This window comes from Sinocyclocheilus rhinocerous, unplaced genomic scaffold (genome assembly GCF_001515625.1).
Source record: "Sinocyclocheilus rhinocerous isolate Xijiao unplaced genomic scaffold, SAMN03320098_v1.1 scaffold984, whole genome shotgun sequence".
Taxonomy (NCBI): Eukaryota; Metazoa; Chordata; class Actinopteri; order Cypriniformes; family Cyprinidae; genus Sinocyclocheilus; species Sinocyclocheilus rhinocerous.
This window is the reverse complement of record NW_015643603.1, coordinates 904,139-926,138: the sequence shown is the minus strand read 5'-3', so window position 1 is coordinate 926,138 and position 22,000 is coordinate 904,139. Positions and strand designations below refer to the sequence as shown.

Below are 22,000 nucleotides of genomic sequence, written 5' to 3'. Positions count from 1 at the left end.
TAAAATAAAAGTCTAAATTAAATCAGTTGAAAGAGACACATTTACCTGTCGATCTTTTAACTCCTTGAACAAATCAGGATGAGCGAGTGACAAATGTTCCCATGGCAGCACATGATTTATAGCAGCGCTTGCAGACTGGTGAATTAAGGTCGGTTGGTTCACCTTTTTCATCACTTTTGTAGGCAAAGTAATGCCATATTTCACTTCTACCGCTTTCTTTATTTATTAATTTCGGACGTGTAGAGTGAGTTTCACCTGTTTTATCCATTGTCGTTTCTCCGTTGTCATGCTTGCCGGTTTCGCGTCAGTTTGGGTAACACTGCCACATAGTGGTGAACTTTGGAACAGCAGCGAATGAAATACCGAATTGAGCAAAATGAGGATATCGTACCGTTTGAAATATAATATATACCGGTATTTTTCCAGTACCGGTATACCGCACATCCCTACTTGAGGGTGAGTAATTTATGGGCTAATTTTCATTTTTGGGTGAACTAGCCCTTTAACACATATTATATCTTTGAAGCGGAAACGAAAAACCCATGTGCTACTGCAGGCAAAGTGTCCCTTCCAGACCACACTTACCAATAGCTTAGAATGAGAATAGAGCAGTTCAAGAACGTGTTCTTGCAAAATAGTGGCGCTAATCACAGTTCTCGAGACACATTTTTACTATTACTAGCAATGCTCTAATATTACAATTCTGGCTAATACAGATTAGCCGATAATTATTTTTGTTATTGTTAATAACTGATAAATGGCTAATATTAAAATTCTGGTAAAAATAAATAAAAAAAATAAATAAATATAACTAAGAACTAAAATTAATAATTTAAAGTGAATTTAGGAATGACATCATGTTGTGCTGTATGAAAAATGGATAATCATCTAGAGATTTGCTAAAGGTTACATTTAACATTGTTATTTAATTATTAAAAATTTAATTATTGCTAATATCAGCTGATAATCAATATCAGCATGTAATTATAATGCATCCCAAGTTTCTGCTTTTAACTTGATACTGCATTCTAAAAATGCAGCACTCCTGCTGAGAGATGCAGAAAAACAGAATGATGCGATACAATAGCCTGTATGTACAGTAGATTTCTGTCTGTAGATGTTAGTCATTTAATTTTTGACAGGAATGAAAATGAGGCTGCGAGTGATAGAAGTACAGTGTGTTTTCAACGGATTGTACTGTTTAACAACATACTGTACCAATCGTTCAGCTGATGAAACATCCTTCCAAATGACTTTCAGTAAAACAAAAACGGTTTTAAAACAGCTTTGAAATGACATGTGATATAGGATCTTTATACAGCGCCTACCATTGTAAAGACCAGTTCTATTTCTCACAGCCTTGTTTAAATCCGTCATCCAGTTTTCATCTTTAATTAACATTTTAAATGCTCTCAGCATTGGAAGGCATAATTAGGAAGATGAAAAGTGATTAAGAAGATTAAGAGACATAAGAAACAACAGACCTGCCAGAACCCTGGCTCACTAATGAACACAGAGTCATAATTTCAACAACAAAAACACTATTTTCTATTATTAAGGGCTGGTAAAAACACTTTTATTTTTTCGAGACATTTGTTCCTTATTTCATATTCATGAGCGTGAAGTCTACTGAGGCGTGATCTTAAAATAAAAATCTGATTTATCTGCATTCAGGTGCAGGTTCAGCCCTGCCAGTGAAATCGGAGTAGGCTAATATTAGAACTTGTTTGTGGATTCGTCATCGTCTGGGTCACACAGCATCACCGACAGAATCCTGCAGGTACTATACGAGTAAAAACATCAGGAAGTAAAGAAACTTAATAGTGTGGACTTTTGAGACCAACACATCACTTCAAACAAAAAAAGTTAGTGTGATATGGTCTGCCCAGGTCTCAAATGAGTTTAAAAATAGCTAAAATAGAGTTTCTGTTTGTTTTTTTTCACAGATTTAAAAAAAATAATAAAAATGAAAATACTTTCAATGGATTGTATTGTATTGTTTAAAAACATACTGTACCAACTGTACTGTAAGTTTATTGCAAGTTAATGTAACTGTACTGTAAGTTAATTTAAGCATCATATTATTACGCACAGTATGAAAATTAGATTTTGGGATTTGCTAAAGATTGCATTTAAAAGTGTTATTAAAATATTAGCATTTTAAGAGATTTGATTTAAGTGAGTGTTAGATGATGGTCGGCAAAGGTAATCCAAATGTGAAATATCGAAATGTTTATATTGTGCATGCCTAGTGTCACACAAAGCTATCGTACAGCTTCAGAAGACTTGGAATATAGTTACATAAATCACTTTTATCACACTTTGTGCTTTTATTTTTGCCATTGTGGAACTTGACGGCACCTGTCCTCGTTCACTATCATTATATGGAAAATAGGTGACCAGGAAATTATTTTATGTTCTGTGGAAGAAAGTAAGTCAGAGGGTTTGAACTGACATGAGGGTGAGTATGTGATGACAGAATTTTTCTGTGGGTGAATCTGCCAATTATTTTAAACTAAAATGAATTTCCCCCAGAATTATTTCTGTTTCTATAACCTGTGAACTGAGCCAGCATGAGCTTTCCAGATTTGTTAAACATCAGTGTATGTGAAATGGCACAAATCAATCTCTGGGTGGGGGAAGCAGGCTAGCAGGACTAAAACAAGCTCTGAATATCTGAAGCACCTGTGTTGGTTGCTTCAGAGCAGTGCTGTGGAACTCCTACTGGTTCAGCATGGCTTTACACTCACAACCCAAAAGGGATCTGAACCAAAAGCCGTCTGGCTTCGCATGTATTTCCCCAATCACTAAGCCTGAAACAAAATAATACTGAAGCTTTCTGCAGTGAAGCGCTTCCATCCATTCAGTCATGGACATGAACAGAGACAAAGCGGGAGGGAGCATCTCTGCACCTTTCTAAAGGAACGAAATAGAGGGAAACCAGAAGAAAAGAAAATAGTAAAATAACACTGAGTCACACAAAGGAGCAGAGCTAAGGGGCAAATGAAAGAGACAGATAATAGTGTGGAAATGGAGGGATGAGTGGACTTTTGTGGGATGAGTTCTGGATTACCTTCATAGAGCTGAGCATACTGAGGAAACCCCGCCGCTCTGAGCCAGTCACAGGCCTCCTTCGCCTCCAGCTCTGAGAGAGAAAAAGAGTGAAATCAGTACGATAATATACTCTTTCAGTAGGGTTGATTCAAGAAAATGAAGGGAAATTAAGAAAATGGCAAAATGAATGAAAAAGACGTTAGCATGAATAAATACAAAAAGGACAAGCCCCCATTTTGTTAAGACCTGTGGCTCCAAAATGAACTTAAAACAATCTTCACATAAACCCATTATAATAAATGTCATATTTAGCTACCTGTGCCCTTCAGCAAGTAGGAAATATACAGAAATTGAATAAAGTTATCAAACACTAAATTGTAAATTAAATATAAATGAATCCTTAAGGCTGCAAAAGTGATTGATTTCCTCTTTTTTCCTTTTGTTCTTTGATTAACAGACATCACAGCAGCTGGGCTACAGTAGTTTACACAGTAACTACAATGTAAACTACTGTTTACTTGCATTAATTGACTGACTTGGCAGCCAGACCTCAAGCAAATACAAAACAAACTAAAGCGACTGGCCCTGAGAAAATCAATCCTGACATTAAAGTATCTCATCAGCCTCCATCTGGACACAATCCACCAAATCGGAGATGTAATGAAACAGATTCCATTATATCATCTCATTTAAAACATGATTTAAAGCTGTCAGAAGCAGCATTTCTACAGAGGAATTAAAATACAAGAGAAGGAGATAGTCAGAGAGAAAATGGGAGATTCCTCATGTCATTAATATTCCAGTAGTGATCTCGATCATTAGATTTGCCAGGGCACAAGAGAAATTACGCACGCATGTTTTAGGAGCCAATGAAAGCTCTTTGATTTTGTTGGTGTCTGACTGACAGAACAAATCAGTTTACAAAGCACTAGTAAACACACTAAATATTCTCCTATATCAGGAATTTGCCTAGAAAGTATTGAGGTACAGTTCGATGTACATCTTGGGTAGGAGCGAAGGAGATTTTTAATTGAATATAGTGATTTGGAATTGGATAGCAAAAAATGGGGATTTATTTTGCTGAAACAAATAAGCCCAACAGAATGTAAAATATATGAGTGGTACATCAGAATATGCATTTGATGAAACCATAATTAACTGAGATTGTGTCCTCTAAATGTCAAAAACATTTTTCTCTTTGTGCAGCACAAATAACAATTTGATAATTTCCCAAGCAGGCCACATTAGCATAAAAATTCTGAGCATTAAAGGGTTAGTTCGCCCCAAAATGAAAATTAGGCTGCGTTTTACACCGAGGCATCCTAGGTGTATATGACTTTCTTCTTTCAGACGAATCCAGTCGGAGTTATATAAAACATTGTCTTTGATCTTTCAAGCTCTATCGTTGTACTCAGCGGGTGTTGCATTCCTTCTGTTCAAAAGACGTGTAATAAAAAGCACCCTTCCACAAAAAAAAGTGTCTCACACGGCTCCGGGGGGTGAACAAAGGCCTCCTGTAGCGAATCGATGCGTTTTTGTAAGAAAAATATCCATATTCAAAATGTAATAATCACTTTAATCTAGCTTGCGCCAGCAGTTGTACACCGAAGCAGTTCCGGGGTTATGAGGTCAGCGCTGCGCATGCGCCGGTGCCTCTCGTGAAAACCAACGTTTGTTAACAGGAGCAAAAGAAGCAAAGTTCGATCCAAATACATTTAATTTAATATGCTAAAATAGAAAAATATGAACGTATTGTGGACAAATTAATAAGTCTAATCAAGCTATTCTAAAAAGATCAATTCCATTTACAACAAAAGCACAAGGAAATGAAGGTGAAAAGTGAAGAGTAAAACAATAGAGTTTTTCCCCAAAGTCGCTAGACACCAAATGAAAATTGATAGTTTCAAATGCCAGGAGAACTCAGAAACGTCAAATGTGAAAATGTTTGCGTAAATATGCATGTGCATAGCAACACAAATGGTCACGTACACACACTTTAGCTTCGTCCGTTTCCTTCCTCCATGCTCTGCCCCTTCAGCATTCCAAAACTCCCTGACTCCCAGCAGTGCTCTGGGATTTCCCGCCCAGACGCCCACATTTCTACTGCCTCTAGATCACACACTTAGGCCCCATCTACACGGAGATGCGTTTAGCTGTATACGCATAAATTTTGTATCGTATAGGCATTTCGTCCACACAGATCCGGCGTTTTGGGAGAGTGAAACTGATATTTTTTAAACCGGGTCCCAGAGTGGATAAATCTGAAAACACCGCCCTTGCGTTTTGGTGTGTACAGCGAATCCGTATATTTTTTGAAACGATGATGTCATCAGCCCACGTCTCGCCCCTAGTCAGACACCGCTACGTCACGTAACAGCAACAAAAACATGAACAAACACTGAACGATTGTCTTTTTATTAACTAACATTAACACAGATTAATAAATGTATTGTCCCATGTTCGTTTGTATATCGTGCGCAAGGTTTATGCGCATAGTCCAAGTCTTCTTCTCCACATACGTCATGCTCCCGGAACTGCTTCCGTTTACAACTGTTGGCGCAAGCTAGATTAAAGTGATTATTACGTTTTGAATATGGATATTTTTCTTACAAAAACGCATCGATTCGCTACAGGAGGCCTTTGTTCACCCCCCGGAGCCGTGTGAGACACTTTTTTTTGGTGGAAGGGTGCTTTTTATTTCACGTCTTTTGAACAAAAGGAATGCAACACCCGCTGAGTACAACGATAGAGCTTGAAAGATCAAAGACAATTTTTTATATAACTCCGACTGGATTCGTCTGAAAGAAGAAAGTCATATACACCTAGGATGCATGGGGGGTGAAATGTTGCCAGCCTAATTTTCATTTTGGGGCGAACTAACCCTTTAATATCACTTGTGTTCAGTTTAGCTGTATACGCATACATTTTGTATCGTATAGGCGTTTCGTCCACACGGATCCAGAGTTTTGGGAGAGTGAAACTGATATTTTTTAAACCGGGTCCCAGAGTGGATAAATCTGAAAACACCGCCCTTGCGTTTTGGTGTGTACAGCGAATCCGTATATTTTTTATTTCACGTCTTTTGAACAAAAGGAATGCAACACCCGCTGAGTACAACGATAGAGCTTGAAAGATCAAAGACAATTTTTTATATAACTCCGACTGGATTCGTCTGAAAGAAGAAAGTCATATACACCTAGGATGCATGGGGGGTGAAATGTTGCCAGGGGGCTTGCAAATGTTGTCAGTAACAGTCTTTGTATTCATAAGCAGGCTGAGCTGATATGGCTGTCAGGGTGAGTTGGGCTCTGAAACTCTGGCCTATTTATAAAGGCAGGCTGCTGAAAGTCCTTAAAGATGATCTCTGGCACACCGGAACAGATGTGGATGAAATTACATTCTAATACAAATTATATCACACAAACAGCCTTTAGAACTCAAATGCATATTTAAATAGGCATTTGAGTGTTAACTGTCTAATGAACATTCAACCCATTAATAGGCTAGTGATCTAGAATATGTAAGATTAACATATAATTTTACATATTTATATAAATAATTTTCTAGCGCAAGGTTTATGCGCATAGTCCAAGTCTTCTTCTCCGCTTTTAGTGTATCTCTGTGGCAGAATTACAGCGCCACATACTGGTCTGGCATGTATACTACATCGTTTTGTGTCGGTTTCGTGGTTTCGTGTGGACGCAGATATTTCTTGAGACGAGGGGAAAAAAAAGATCGGACAGGGAAAGCTCTGGCTTCGTGTGGATGTAGCCTTAAAGTCAAACACATTGTATGACACTCCATTCAAATGTCGCTTTCCATCTACAAATATGCTATGTGGCATGTGTAGAGTTGCAAAAGTATAAGATTTTTTTAGAACTCGATAACCGTAACAGAAGACATTGCAGTGTAACGGTATACAGTATTTCAAGATTTGATTTGGATTCACGTCTCGTAACTGACAAAGTTTGATAGCTGAGTCTTTGTTTCTTATTGAAATTAACAAAACACAAAGCTTATGGCGATTACTGGATGGGATCATGCATCAACTGGAAATAGCTTTTAAAAAAAATCAATCTTCAGATTTAAAAATCAATATCAAAATCATTACAATGAAGATTTTAATGTCTTTTTTCAGCGAGGGATGGAGATTGGTGGTATAAGCCTAAGTTCTCTCTGACATTTTCGTTGCTTCATACATATGTGTGGCGCAAGCTGACAAGTCTGACAGACATTTGAGGAGGAAAGGATTTGTGTACATGCACTTGACATTTTCCATCCGGATGATTTTTTTTCAATACCGTAAATAAGCAAATGCACATGGTGTGACAACCGTCAATTTTCAATTTTAATACCATGATATAACCAAGAAGCCGGTATACCACTGCAACCCTAGGCAAGAGTTTGAGTTTTTCATCATTACTGTACATTTTTCTTCATGTCACTCATCAACAGTTAATACTATTGTTATTAGTAAGTTCAGGAATCATTAATGGTATAAAAAGAGATTTACATTTATAAGAACATCCAGACAGGCATAAAACATGAACATTTCTGTAGCCGCTTCTCATCTCAGGAAAGGTGGAAACCCCCCAAGTAAAGTGTTTCTTTTCCCCTCTCCTTCTCCACTACCCCTCCCTCTCTTTTCCTTTTCCCACCCCCTACGTCTTTCTCCGGTCAATAAACAGGAAGTCTAAAGCATTATGGTATTAAAATGAAAAAAATTAGTGGCTAATGGGTGGCGGTGCTGCTGTGGCTTAGCATGACGACTGAGAATTACATTTTATCTTACTGTAATTCTTCTCGCCTAGTAAAATCTCCTACAGCATAACAAGAGATGTTTAACTTATGATGTTCTTCCATGTGTGGACACATCTGAGAAAGCTCAAAGTGACAGCAGGGCAGAGATGGTCAAAAAAAGTGGGATTCCCCACCACAGTGGCCCTCACAAACATCTTTTTGTGAGGCTGGTTTAATAACATGGTCATCGTTTTCTACTGCAGATGTAAAATTAATGAATTCTCAAAGATCAAAGTTTCTATTCCTGTAAATATGAACAATCATTTTCAATCCACTACCCCAGCATTGACCTTTACTAATATGCTTGATTTCTAGTCATTTCAATACTAAAAGAGCACCATGGCAAAAGACAGATATTTGTGAATGTGAGTTCACAGTCTGCATTGAATGTAATGCAATAAAAAGACTGACACAAAATAATGGCAAAAAATTGCTTTCTATTGAGTTATCCTTGCCAACTGCACACGAAAACAAACATATAGTGCGTCCAGTGTAAATTGATTCCCAAAAAAAACAAAAAAAAAATGTAGACTCTTATGAGCCAGTTGTTTTTAGTGAATCAAAAAACATACAGCACTACCAGTTAGCAAAGTCCCTGAAGGCAAGTCATTTCACTTGGCTGCCATCTTTGAATTGCCTCTCAGGCAGCTATTTCAGTCATGCAAGCACATCGAATTTTCCAAAGCTGTCTACCAAGCTTCCAAATACATTTAATATTTGAAATCACCATTGACGTCTTATAAATTTAGTTTCTTATGACCAAATAGCATAAAAAATAGCTGAAGTGATGCAATGACTTTACCAATCAGCTCTTTCATTTAGAAGGCAGGACTTAAAAAAAAAAAAAAAAAAAAAAAGTTAATCGCCCAAATTGCTTATAACCCAAAATCCAGCCGCATTATTCTGAAAAGAACCAATCTGAATCAAAATCAGAATTAAATTAACAGCATGTGAATCAGATTTAAATCTGGAAATCAACACCAAACCCTAGAAGTCTGAACAATCACATCATTATCAGCCTTTACAAACCCTACAGCAAAACTAGTCTCCATATACAACACAAAAGCTCCTGTAATTGCCTCCAGGGCAGCTGCTTCACTAAGCTCTTATACATTTCTACTGTGTCCTCATTATGCCTTTTGCAGCCAGCCTCTAGTGGCCAGTTGACGAATTACAGTTTAAGTCACTTCCTTGTTGGCTTCACGAGAGAGAGCGGGAGGTTGCCGCTCGGTGTGAACGGGATGCTAGGATATCCCTGATGACTATGTCCTCTATTCGCAGATCAGTATACGCTGTCAAACCGTGGGAATTGCTTGATGTTTTATAAAACAAGGATGAGATTAAAAACTCTCTTTATTAAATTTCTCTTCCATCCATCCATTCTTCCATCCATGAGTTGCTTCTGATAAATAGTTTAAAATCAGCAAAACATTCAACATTTTGCCCAACATTGCAAACTCTGGTTTGCAGTCTGAGACACTGACTGAGCTACATCCAAAACATCTACAGTATACAGGCCAAAGACATGTCAGCCACAGCTCTGAGCTAAATAAAGCTCTTGTGATAGAGGGAGTATTCTTTGTGTATCAGCATTCCTCTCACAGCTGTTTCAAAAACATGCTTTGAGGTTTTACAGCATTCATAAGTGTCTCTATGTGTTGATATGAGACCTGCATACCACAGAGCTCTATAATCTGTCCCTTTTGACATGGCTAGCTCTTCATTCAACTAAAGTGCCTAAAACATGGTAATGCAGGTTAGGAATGAAAGAAATTCTCTCATGGAAACATTTAAGAGAATTTTCTGTAAACATCAGAGATATTTGTATTCAAAAAGCACAGAGATTCATAAAAACAGTGTGATATGAGAAGTCTGTAACATCACAAACGTTCGACTGCATGCATATACCGTTTTAGTGGTATCGACGTTTAAGAAACTCTTGTGGTTTGCAAATGTAATCGCAATCGACTGCACTCATATCGCAAATCTGGCAAATGCAGACATCAATGCAGCAGTGGGCCAACATGTTTTGATAGTATTTAAAATAAAGTTATCACTTGTGGTCTAAAATAATTATGTTGACAAGCTGCTGTAACCTCCTGCCATTGAGCATCTGTCATTTGTTAGACCTGCAAAGAAACAAGCAAAGGATATTTTTAGACCTAAGTGCATCACTTTGGTTCATTGAACGAAAATTTAGTGAAAATGTGCATATAAGTTAATAAGATATATTTTTTAAAGAAATTAATACTTTAATTGAGCGACAATAATTTTATAATAAATACTTTTCTTTTGAACTTCCTATTCATCAAAAAAATCCTGACAATCAGCATCACAGTTTCCACAAAAATATAAAGCAACTTTTTTCAAAATTGATAATAGTAAGAAACATTTCTTGAGCACAAAATCAGCAAATTAGAATGATTTCTGAAAGATCATGTGGTACTGACTTCCAGACTTCAAGTTCATTAGTTATAAAGTTATTAAAATCAATCCAATTTATTCATTAAAGGAGTCATAGGATGCCCATTTTCCACAAGTTGATATGAGGGTGGATTTTTATCATTATAGGGTGGTTGTGTACACACACTGCCAACACACATTTCAGTTCAAACAACTTGTAAAAGTGCATGTAGCATCCTATGACCCCTTTAACATCTACCAATGTCTCTCTCTCTCTCTCTCTTGAAATATATTTTGGGGATGCCACAATTCTCAATATAATATTGATCCGTTCGGTACGACATCCACAGTTCAGTACGCGCTTGTGTGTTGCAGGTTTTTTTTTTCCGGTTTTGCGTTTAATTAATTCCTGTGAGTTTTATTTCTCTCCGAGTTGGCTCTGTTTGTGTGCCCATGAGTTTGCACGCTGAGATGAGGAAACGTCTCCCCGCTTATAACAACGAAAAAACAACGCACGCCAAACATCTTCCCTTTTACGACTTGTAATGAGAAGCGTTTCTAAACCTGTTGTCCAACAAGAGAACATTGTAACATGCTTTTACTCCACAACATCAGTCGAATGTTTGTAATAACTTCCTTTTGTGAACTGATGTGGCTTCTTATCACAGAACGAGGCAGAAAATAAATTCTATACTGTAAAAAAGGCCATGTCGATTAGCAATGGATTATAAATATACTTAATTTTTATGAAAATACCCAAGATGGCTTAAAGAACACAAATAAACCATATATTGTCGCGCTTGAGTGTTTATGGTTTTCATGTTTTATCATTCAAAACTTGTCTATCTTCTTTTTATTCAGTTACAGCGACAGCTGGAGTATTTGTCCATATTAGGGATTTCCTGGAGCCTCATGAGTTCTATTAATTCTGTAATGCATATGTGGAGTTTCTGCTGGAGGGCGGCCTCCGAAGCCCAGAATGAATGAAACAGACATTACATAATGATACATACCCACTCCATCCTATGTTGGGTAAAAATAGGAAAAAATAATCCTTTAATCAAAAGAAATTTGAAGTAGATATGATAATCCATGTTTTTCTCCAGTGCACACAAGCGTACAGGAGCATTTTTTATTGTTAATTTGTTTTTAAAAAATCACATTTTAAATCACAAAAAAACACTGATGTGGCAAGCCATGTATTGAACTACATTGTTGCGGATGGATGGATGGATGGATGGATTATATATATATATATATATATATACACACACATACACAGACATTGGTAAACACAAACAGATTGTGTGGTCATAAATCACAAAAAAACACTGATGTGGCAAGCCATGTATTGAACTACATTGTTGCGGATGGATGGATGGATGGATGGTATATATATATATATATATATATATACACACACACACAGACATTGGTAAACACAAACAGATTGTGTGGTCACAATTATGAATATGGGACTAGTGATATGAACTTAATCACTAAAGTAAATGGTAAATAAATGACTTTCGAGTGTTTCTATACTAAAGTGTGCATCGAATATGTTAAACACTGAAGCTCGAACATGTGTGTGAGGTGCTAGAACAGACCTCATTGGTTCTTGCACATTACACCGACATTAGAGCATCTTCTTTTCCATTTAATGGCGGTTGGCGAAACCTACTGGAAGGTGCACACCGTCACCCACTGCATGACACCAGCATGACAGCTCACGGAAAATAAGGATCAGGCTTAGGATAGCCAATACCGATCAGTAAAACAAATCCTTGAGAGCAGCTCGGGACATCCCTAGACATTTTAATATATACTGAAATAGAACAACATTATTTTAAATTGTAATATTATTTCACAATAGTGCAGCGATTACTGTTATTTTGATCAAATAAGTTCAGCCTTCTTTCAAAAACATTTATATAAAAAAAAAAACCCGCACCAACTTCAAACTTTTGAACAGTGGTGTATGTGCATTTAGTAAAACATTACATACTGTTGCCGCTGAAATCTCATCGCTCTATCACACTCACCACGTAGAAACTGAATAGGAGATCGATTACACGATTCTTACTGATATATCTCACTGATCCCGGTCATGTATTGACTGCATTACTGCCTCAGTTTTGGCAACAAAAAGTAAAGTTCACCAAAATGAGAACAAGCACTGGGGAATGCAGGTGATTGCAACAGAATGAATCGGGATGTTTTACACTGTGAATATGTGTGATGTGTATTTGTCCCTTCGGGGCATGCTGTAGAAAGTACATGTTCATGTTGTCAGGTGCTCGACAGCTTTAGTTAAAGAAGATTTACATTCATCAAATACAGACTGTTCTGCCTCCAAAAAAAAGTTAATCTTTTTGACTTTATTAGCAACTTAAAAGTGCATTTAAAAGGGAAAACTCTGTCATCACCCTCATGTCATTCTCAACATGTGGAACACAAAAGAAAAACTGTTTTATCCATACAGTGAAAGTTAGAGGGACTCAAAACAACCCAGGAGCCCACTGACATTCATTGTATAGTCAAAAAAAACACAAAAAAAAAACAGATATTTGCAAATATATCTTTTTTGTGTGTTTACCAGTAGAATGCAAGTCAGGTTTGGAATAATGGAGCAAACATACCTTCTATGCAAATGAGACTCATCATTCACAAAACTCAGCACTATTTGCCTTGTACAATTAAGGTCACATTATTATTACTGCCCACAGAAATCAGGTGGTCAATGTACTTTAATTCAAAAGATGTTTTACTGATCGAGACAGCAGTTATCCATCAAATGATGAAGCATTATACCCTGGCATGTATCCAGACGGCACTTTCAGCATTTTAAAGAGATGATTCAGGTTCCTGTATCACAGTGGACAAATAGTGCAAATTGTGTTCAGCATGAGGGTGTGTTTGCAATGCTACCCGATTTGCATAATTCCTTTGGGAACTAAGGAACTGAAAAAAAGCAGACAGCGGACTGCAAAATAACGCTAACAGTGGCTGAAATTCATTCTTAGCGAATTCCCCCACAATACTCTCAAAGAACCTGGAGAACACCCAATTTCAAACACTCACCTGAATGTTAAGTTCTCAAAAGTACAGTGACATTCAATTTCTTTTTACCTACTTTTGCCAAATTCGTCTCTCTCCTAGTACTAGCACATCATGCATACTGAAGTGGCAGAAGCTGCAGCATTTGCGCTATATGCTACATACCAACTAAAATGTTCATAAATTCAGACCAAGTGGAGAGACAGAATTTATACAGCTATTTTTGAAACTCATTTTATAAACGATGGAAATCTGGATTAGTGCAAAATACCTTCAATAACTAACAATTGAAATAAACACAGCGTGATTAATAAGATCTTCAAACCGCACACAGAGCGGCACTGAGCGGGTGAGAGTGATTTGTAGTAAGCCTGGGTAATCCCTGCTGCACGAAAAAAATAAACCAGAATTAGACAGAGGCATTTAAAGCAATGAAAACCCTGAAGCAGAAGAGGAAAACACTACTAAATGCTCCCACGGGAGTGGAGCGAGCAGAAGGAAAGCACTTCATCTCATTTTGAATGCACTTTAAGCGCCTGTTGGCATCACATATGTGCGCTATCTGTATGTGTGTGTGTGTGTGAGATGGGGGAGTGAGTGACCTTTGGTAAATTGAATGTAGTGTGAACCTGCTGTGTGCTGGGAGGGAGCCTTACTTCATTCTCTGCATGTGTGAAAGTGTGTGCTTCTTGACCTGCTGTACCATAAGCAGATGGTTTAAGATGACCAAACTGATGTTGTGTGTGAAATACAATGAGAGAGCCAAAGGGAATGAGCGAGAAGGGGGAAAAAAGAAAAAGAAAAAGATGCAATCAAATTATGCCCCCATTTGGAAGTGGCCAGAGGGGAATAGTTTCATCACTGCTCGCATGTGAGAATAATTACATAAACGTTTTAAAATTAGTATTAAAATAAAAATGGTGGTAATGATGTTGTATGATATGATTGCATTATTGTTTGATCTGTTGGTACAGACATAAAAACAAAGCAAGCCCCAAACAACGCCATGGTCATGGGAATACATGAACTTTCAAAATCTATACCATCTGATGCAATTCGGTATCATCTAATAAAAATGTTGGTAACACTTTACAATAAGACCCAATTTGTAAACATTTATTATTATAGCTAACATCAAGTAGCCTAGCAATTAAATACACTTTTTCAGCATTTATTAATCTTGGTTAATATAATGTAATGTAATGTAATATAAAAAAGATGACGACCAAGCAGTTTGTAGCTACTACTGCTGCACAAAATCATGCCAGAGATGAGAGACAAATAAGAAACACTCGAAAAATTTGCCAGTGGGAGACACTCCAGTCTGCAGGAAATGCCGATCTATAGTACCGTATTGTCCCGAATATAAGACAATATTTTTTTCTTGGAAATACATCTGAAAAAACGCGGTTGTCTTATATTCAGGGTCTAGACTTTGACATGTCAATAATACACCCACTTTTTACCATACTTTCAAAACAAAAATTAAAATAGGAAAAATATGCAATATGAAAATAATTTAAGACAAAATGTGTTTTACTGAGAAAAAACAAGATTTGGTTTTTAAAAAGCCTTTTTCCAAAAGGTACATCTGGAAAAAGGGGGGTCGTCTTATAATCAGGGTTGTCTTATATTCGGGCCAATACGGTAAGTTTTTTTTGTACGCTTTTGTACAGTTATGTTAGCAGACTCTCTCTGCCTCCCTACACTCGTATTTTGAGTGTGATTCATTGAAAAAATACAAAATAAGTCTAAATAAAAGTTAACAATTAACTAGCATTTTTTTCTATAGATATTGTGATAATATTGTTATCATGAATTATTTTGGCCACAATAATTCTGTAGTGAAAATCTGATATTGGGACAAGCCAATATAATATATGTGACCCTGGAGCACAAAACCAGTCTTAAGTCGCTGGGGTATATTTGTAGCAATAGCCAAAAATACATTGTATGGGTCAAAATTATAGATTTTTCTTTTATGCCAAAAATCATTAGGACATTAAGTAAAGATCATGTTCCATGAAGATATTTAGTAAATTTCCTAAATTCTAAATTTGGACAACTTTAAAGGCGATTTTCTCAATTTTGATTTTTTTGCACCCACAGATTCCAGATTTTCAAATAGTTGAATCTCGGCCAAATATTGTTTGGCCTATCATAACAAACCATACATCAATGGAAAGCTTATTTATTCAGCTTTGAGATGTTGTATAAATCTCAATTTCAAAAATTGACCCTTATGACTGGTTTTGTGGTCCAGGGTCACATATACCAATTCATAAATATATTAATTTTCAAACATTTAACAGTTAATCTACTATGAACCAATACGAATTAACAATGAACAGTATATTTATAAATGAATATTAACCTAGATTAAAGGTTCAACCTTCCACAGGCACAGATGACAGTTTTACTCAGCTGTTATCTGTGCTCTTCTATAACTGTCTGGTTTGGGTCAGCCAGCAAATCAGATATAAGAAGACTGCAACGGACTGTCAGGAAAGCTGAAAGGATCATTTGTGTGCACCTGCCCAACCTTCAGGACTTGTACAACTCCAGAGTGAAGAAAGGGGCAGGTAACATCCTCACAGACCTCTCACCCCAGCCACAACCTGTTTGCACTTCTCCCCTCAGGCAGACGCTACAGATCTCTGTGCACTAGAACATCTAGGCAACAGTTTTTCCCCCATGCCATCTCCAGCTTAAACAGCTAACACAGAAATCACCAACTGTCTTCTGTAATTCATTTCTTAAGAACTAATTATTGCCTCTCTCTCAAGTATTATGTAAATACATATACATATTTTTATTTATACAGCTGTATAATAATGCACAAATCTGTACATAAATCTTCTGTTCCAGATGCACCACATTATTATTATTATAATTTTTTCCTTAGTCTTACTTATTTAAATGTTCTTTCTGTTCCCAATGTCAAATTTGTATGTACTGTATGTATGTTTGTACCAAGAGCTCCTAAAAAAAAACACAACAAATTCCTTGTGTGTTTGCACACACATGGCGAATAAAGCTCATTCTAATTCTGATTAATAATTGCTGTAAAAATGTTAATCATACCTAATACATTAACTGAAAAAAACTGACCTTTTTATAACACGTTACAAAAATATTTCCATGTTTCTACCATCACTAAAATGTTGTGCTGTCCCAGTCCACACTTCTTCTACATTTGCATATTTTCAATCTGTTTTAACTTCCAAGTAACTCTGAAAAACAAAAGTCAAACTCCACTGATTGGATCCCTAGCAAAGCCTCTATGTGTCTTCAGTGTTCCTGAAGTAGTTTTGGTTGAAAGCAAACAGCATTCAGGTCAGTGCTTTAACTAGGCCACTCCAGTGACTATTTCAAGAGGTCTTCGGATTTATGCTAGGGTACATTTTTGATAATTCTATGACATCTTTGTATCTCTGATGAAAATGAAAAGGTCACAGACATGTCCAGAGGCTCATCAGGAAAACACTGCGACTTTTGAGAAATGGACTAAGAAGCCTCTGTTTCTGAAAAGACTCTGTGTTTCGAAAGAGTCTGCATTTTGAAGAGTGTCTGTGCATTTCTGAAGAGCCCCTGTGTTCTTCAGAGGGGTTTCTGAGGAGTCTCCACCCTTTCCACAGAGTATCGCTATGTTCCCGAAGAATAGAACTGCATTTGTGAACAAGCTGCTGTGGATTTCTGGGTATTTATGGCACACGACTGATTCTTCATGAATTTACACATCTCTTTGAAGAGAAACAGATCACATCCACACATGCTGTTAAAGGAATAGTCCAACCAAAAATTAAAATTTTGTCATCATTTACTCACCTAATGTCGTTCCAATCCTGTATGACTTTTTCTTCTATGAAACATGAAAGATATTTTGAGAAATGTTTCAGTGTTTTTGTTAATACAATGGACGTCAATAGTAACCAATACCACTTGATTACCAACATTCTTCAAAATATCTTCTTTAGTTTTCTGAAGAAGAAAGTCATACAGGTTTGTAGCGACATGAGGATGAGTAAATGATGACAATTTAAATTTTCAGGTGAACTCTCTCTTTAACACGTTCTTGGCTTTGTTTTGAGTTCATATCAGTCAGTTTAAGATGTTCAAATCTAAGTAGTTCTAAGTTAAATGCTTTTAGATAGAAGCAGCGGTTGCATGAATAAATAACATCTGAGAAGTGTGTGTGTGTGTGGGGAAGGAAATGTTTTCTGTGCTCTAGCTGTGTGTGTGTGTGTTTGGCTGAATACAGCTCATTGTTCTTAGCGGTTCTCTGGCTTCTACCCACAATCCCAGAGTCCACCTCCACTTACCCCAATTACACTTCTCCTCTTCTTCTACCAATCCTGTTTATGCCTCTCTTTCTCCTCTTACACTTCTCCTCTCATTCACCCAACAAACAAACAAATGTATGATTAACATTCCTCACTGACAGACATTAGGTTCAGGGTTCAAAGGTCAAATTCTCATGAAACCCATTGTGTCATAAGCAGCGCTGCACTTCCACACCAGCTATTAAACACATTAGTCTCAATCCACACTCATGGACATACACACATATTTGGTCTTATATAGGGTGGCCATATGTGCCATTTATAAAGGACACGTCCTGGTCAGGATTTTTATATTGCCTAAAACATCCAAAGTAGTTTGACCAATAACATGCAGGTATTGAACATAATCGACCAATCGTGGCGTGTCTCGCGTGAGAAGATGAGAACGATCAAAGTGATGCAAATATGTGCATCTGTCACGTTTGATGAATTGAAAGCATCTTTGCTAAGTAAAAGTATTATTTCAATGGTAGTGTATGTGTTAGGGTGGCCATATGTGCCGTTCATACGGGACACGTCCTGGTCAGGATTTTTATATTGCCTAAAACATCCAAAGTAGTTTGACCAATAACATGCAGGTATTGAACAATCGACCAATCGTGGCGTGTCTCGCGTGAGAAGATGAGAACGATCAAAGTGATGCAAATATGTGCACGTGTTTGTTCGTTCATTTGACTTGAAGTTGCGCACCGATCATTGTATGACCCCAAAGTACCGCGAGAGCGATTTAAAAGCATAAGGAGCCGTCTGCTCTGCTCTCTATAGCTCTCGTGAAATAATGCCTTACAACGATCAATCTGCACAGTGCAAACAGCCAAAACCTGGATATTTTAGGCAATATAGAAATCCTGGCAAGGGTGCGTCCCGTAAAAATGGTCCGTATGGTCACCCTAGTCTTATATGACCTGTGCTATATATTGCAATGTCATAAGAAATTATCCTACAATCCACAGCAGGGGTTTTCCAAATGGGGTTCGGGGACCACAAGGAGGTGTTAGGGGGCCGCGGGAAGGTCCAGAGAAAAATTGTGTATAAATAAAAAAAATTTATATAAAAAAAATCTATCTAAAATCTACAGAATTTGATATTATTACTGTTTCTTCTTTCCAAAGACATTTCTAAAAATATATTTTATTCTACAGTAAACATTTTATGTTTCTTTTTAGGCTTATAGATCTAAAAGTACTTTGATGTGGGTAGAAAAAAGATACACATTCTATATAAAATAGAAACTGAATGGTCTCTAGGTCACACATTTTTTATATTTTTACTTGAATTAAAACTTACACTTGAAAATATATAGCCGTCTTTAAGGGGGTTCCTTGCAAGGGGACCATCATATTTGGTCCAGAGCTTAAAAAAAAACCTGTGCTAACTGTGGAGGAGTTCATGAATAAATAAATAAATAAATAAATACATTTAAATAATTGTCATAAAATAAAATACAAATTTGATATTAATACAATATGGTTTGATAATATTTTACACATTTATTTTTCACAGTATATTCTCAGAATCATCAGGTCATCACATTTGGAGATTTGAGGCACCAAAGTTTGAAAAACCCGATAAACAGGATCTAATGCACATCAATATGAATGTGTTAAATCACTATCTCTGAGATCTGAATCAAATCACACAGCTACAGAAAACTAGCCAACAACCCATAGGCACTTAGTATGGAGACCAGAGCCAGATGCACTGAAGAATAAAGTGAGGTTAAAACTCACCGTGACCCTTTCGATGCTGTAGGGACGACCTCTCCATCCTAATCACTTAAACTCCAGTGGTCCAACATTACGTGTTAACCTTCAAGAGACACAGAAAAGTGCCTGCAACAGCCATTCAAACACTTACAACCTGCCTAAAACCAACATACACTCATACATTTCCAAAAGGTCCAAACAGAAAACTATTTTTTATCCAAACAAGGCCATAGCGAAGAGTCACGTTTAACCAAATCGTCTCTGAGAAGCAGAGCAGGATCTGATTTACTGTGGCGTCAGTATCCTGAGGGGGAGGGATTGGGGTGGGGGGGTTTGTTCGGCCCTTCCTGCCCCCCACCCCACCCATTTACACCATCTGGTTCCCGAGACCAAATGTTCGGCCCTCAAAAACTCCTCCTACAAGTACCACACTACAGTCTGTGTGTTCTTGTGTGCCTCAACATGCCAAACGAGCTCAAGCGCCATAATCCACACGGTCTGTCATTAGCCTTATTAGGGCTGTGTGTTAGACCCTGAGGGACTGTTAGGTGCTTCATAAAAGTTATTAAATTTGGTGAAGTATAACATAACAACCAGCCCAAAGCCCAGCTGCAAACCTGCGACAATCAGACAAGGATGTTTAGGATACATGTGTATTTCGGTGAGTTACTGAGCTGAACATAGGGGTGTGTGATGTAGACAAAAAAAATAAATAAACTGGGGCACTTTGACAAAAACGTTAATTAGATGATTTTTTCTTTGTAGAATGTGTTTGTGTTTTTGACTTGAAAAAAAGTGAAATGCTACTTTAAAACTAATCAGACAGTAAGTCAGTCATTGGCCACATCTGAAAGTGCATACTTCCCTACTACAAAGTAGGGCTGTGCGATTTGGGGGAAAATATCAAATTGCGATTTTTTTGACAGATATTGCAATTGCGATTTGATTTGCGATTTTAAATTTGCAAAGTCAAGCTTCAGCTCAATATTGCCAATAATGTGCAGCACAGTATGGGTATCATTACCCTGCTGAAAAAAACAATATAAGATAACGTTCATGTACTAACAAAAACATCTAAGAATGTATCTTTTATTCTCCAGTACTGAAAACAGAACCGATACGGGAGCTTTTGATATGCGCTGCGTAGCTCTTGCAAATTACCTTTTTTGTTCGTTGTCTGTCATTTCGAAGCTTAAGTTGCATACGGTTTTCTTTAGTTTTAATTTGCCTAACTATCGATCTGACCCAGTAGACGCCATAATCCCACTCTGTCTCTCTCCCGCTCTGGTTTTTTTTTTGTTTTTTTTAAATGGTGGGTGTTTACGCAGTTGGCTAGAGCAGTGCTGATTGGGGAGAACGGAGGTGCGCTCACTCTATTGGTTAGTAAGACTGCAACTCAAGGCTGGCAGTCATGCATATGCTCTGGAACAGAGTAATATCGCGTCCATATCGCAGGCTTTGCGATTAGGAAATCGCAAAGTCTCAAATCGCGATTTCGATTCGATTTCGATTAATCGCACAACCCTACTACAAAGCAGGGTGAAAAACAGTATGTGAAAAAGTAGTATGTCTGAATTCACAGTATTCATAAAACAGCAGACAAAAAGTACCTGGATAACCTGCTATTTCCGGTAAGATTCTGAAGTGTGCATCCAATCCCATGAAATCAAGGGAGAGGACTTGTGAATGGCAGCAAAGCAACGCAATTGACGCTGGTATTATGAACACAGTACACCAGGTAGTGCTGGGCGATATGCTCCATAGTCCATACTCCATCGTCAGCCTGTGAGATCGCTGATACACGATATTATAATGCAAATTTATTTAATTATTTACTTAGATTCATAGCAAGAGAGTGAACCAACTCAAGGGTACGGCCAAAAGCAGCCTAATGTTAAACTACACATTATCTTTTCAGTCAAGTAGCATATGGATGTCATGTCATAAAATATTTTTAATATGACTGAATTTGTATTTAACATAACAATTTAAAAAAAATTGTAAGTTACAAATTATAATGCTTACATTTCCTCATTTATTGAGGAAAGTTATCACTGACTTATACTTACATCGCACGTACATCTGCACTTTATGGTTTATGGTGAGAGAATTCGCGAGAGAGCAGAATTCAGTCAGCGAGTGTGCACTCGACAACAAAACTCCAGCTTAATCAGAGTATTGTCTTAATCGTATTAAAATCAGATTATTGTTATCCATGTAAACGTACTCACTGTTTCAGTGATGACTCATCTGAACGCCTCTTATTGACCATTGCATTCATAAACTCAACGGAATTGTGTGTGATTGATTATAGACGATACTATCGGCACAACCCTAACACCGGGATTTCATTCAAACAACACACATTTATACTACATATAGCATACTTTTGTAATGGTCTTAAAGTACTTATTCAAAAGAAGTACCTACGCATAGAGTTCACAATTTCACACGTAGCCACTGATTCAAACAGCTGATGCTTTCAGGAATGAAACAAGTCACTGTCTTTATGAATGTATAACAATCACTAACTCACTTGATTCATTCAAAAATGCAGATTCATTCATAATAAAACACTGCTGTGTGTTGCTCGGAGATGCGCAAGAGCCAGAACTGACAATATTGTGCCTAAAATGT

At 37.2% G+C, this 22,000-nt stretch overlaps 1 protein-coding gene across 4 annotated transcripts in view; it reads right to left on the bottom strand.

Moving 5' to 3' along the window:
- LOC107757534 (stAR-related lipid transfer protein 13-like) overlaps nt 1-22,000 on the bottom strand; it is a 58,470-nt gene that overhangs the window by 24,316 nt on the left and 12,154 nt on the right. For 3 of the 4 annotated variants that reach the window (XM_016575042.1, XM_016575040.1, XM_016575041.1), the window contains one exon: nt 3,074-3,145. In XM_016575042.1, the coding sequence (XP_016430528.1) occupies nt 3,074-3,145 (72 nt within the window). Of the gene's footprint in view, nt 1-3,073; nt 3,146-19,387; nt 19,627-22,000 lie in introns of those variants that run through there. The other variant, XM_016575043.1, reaches the window with a different exon arrangement.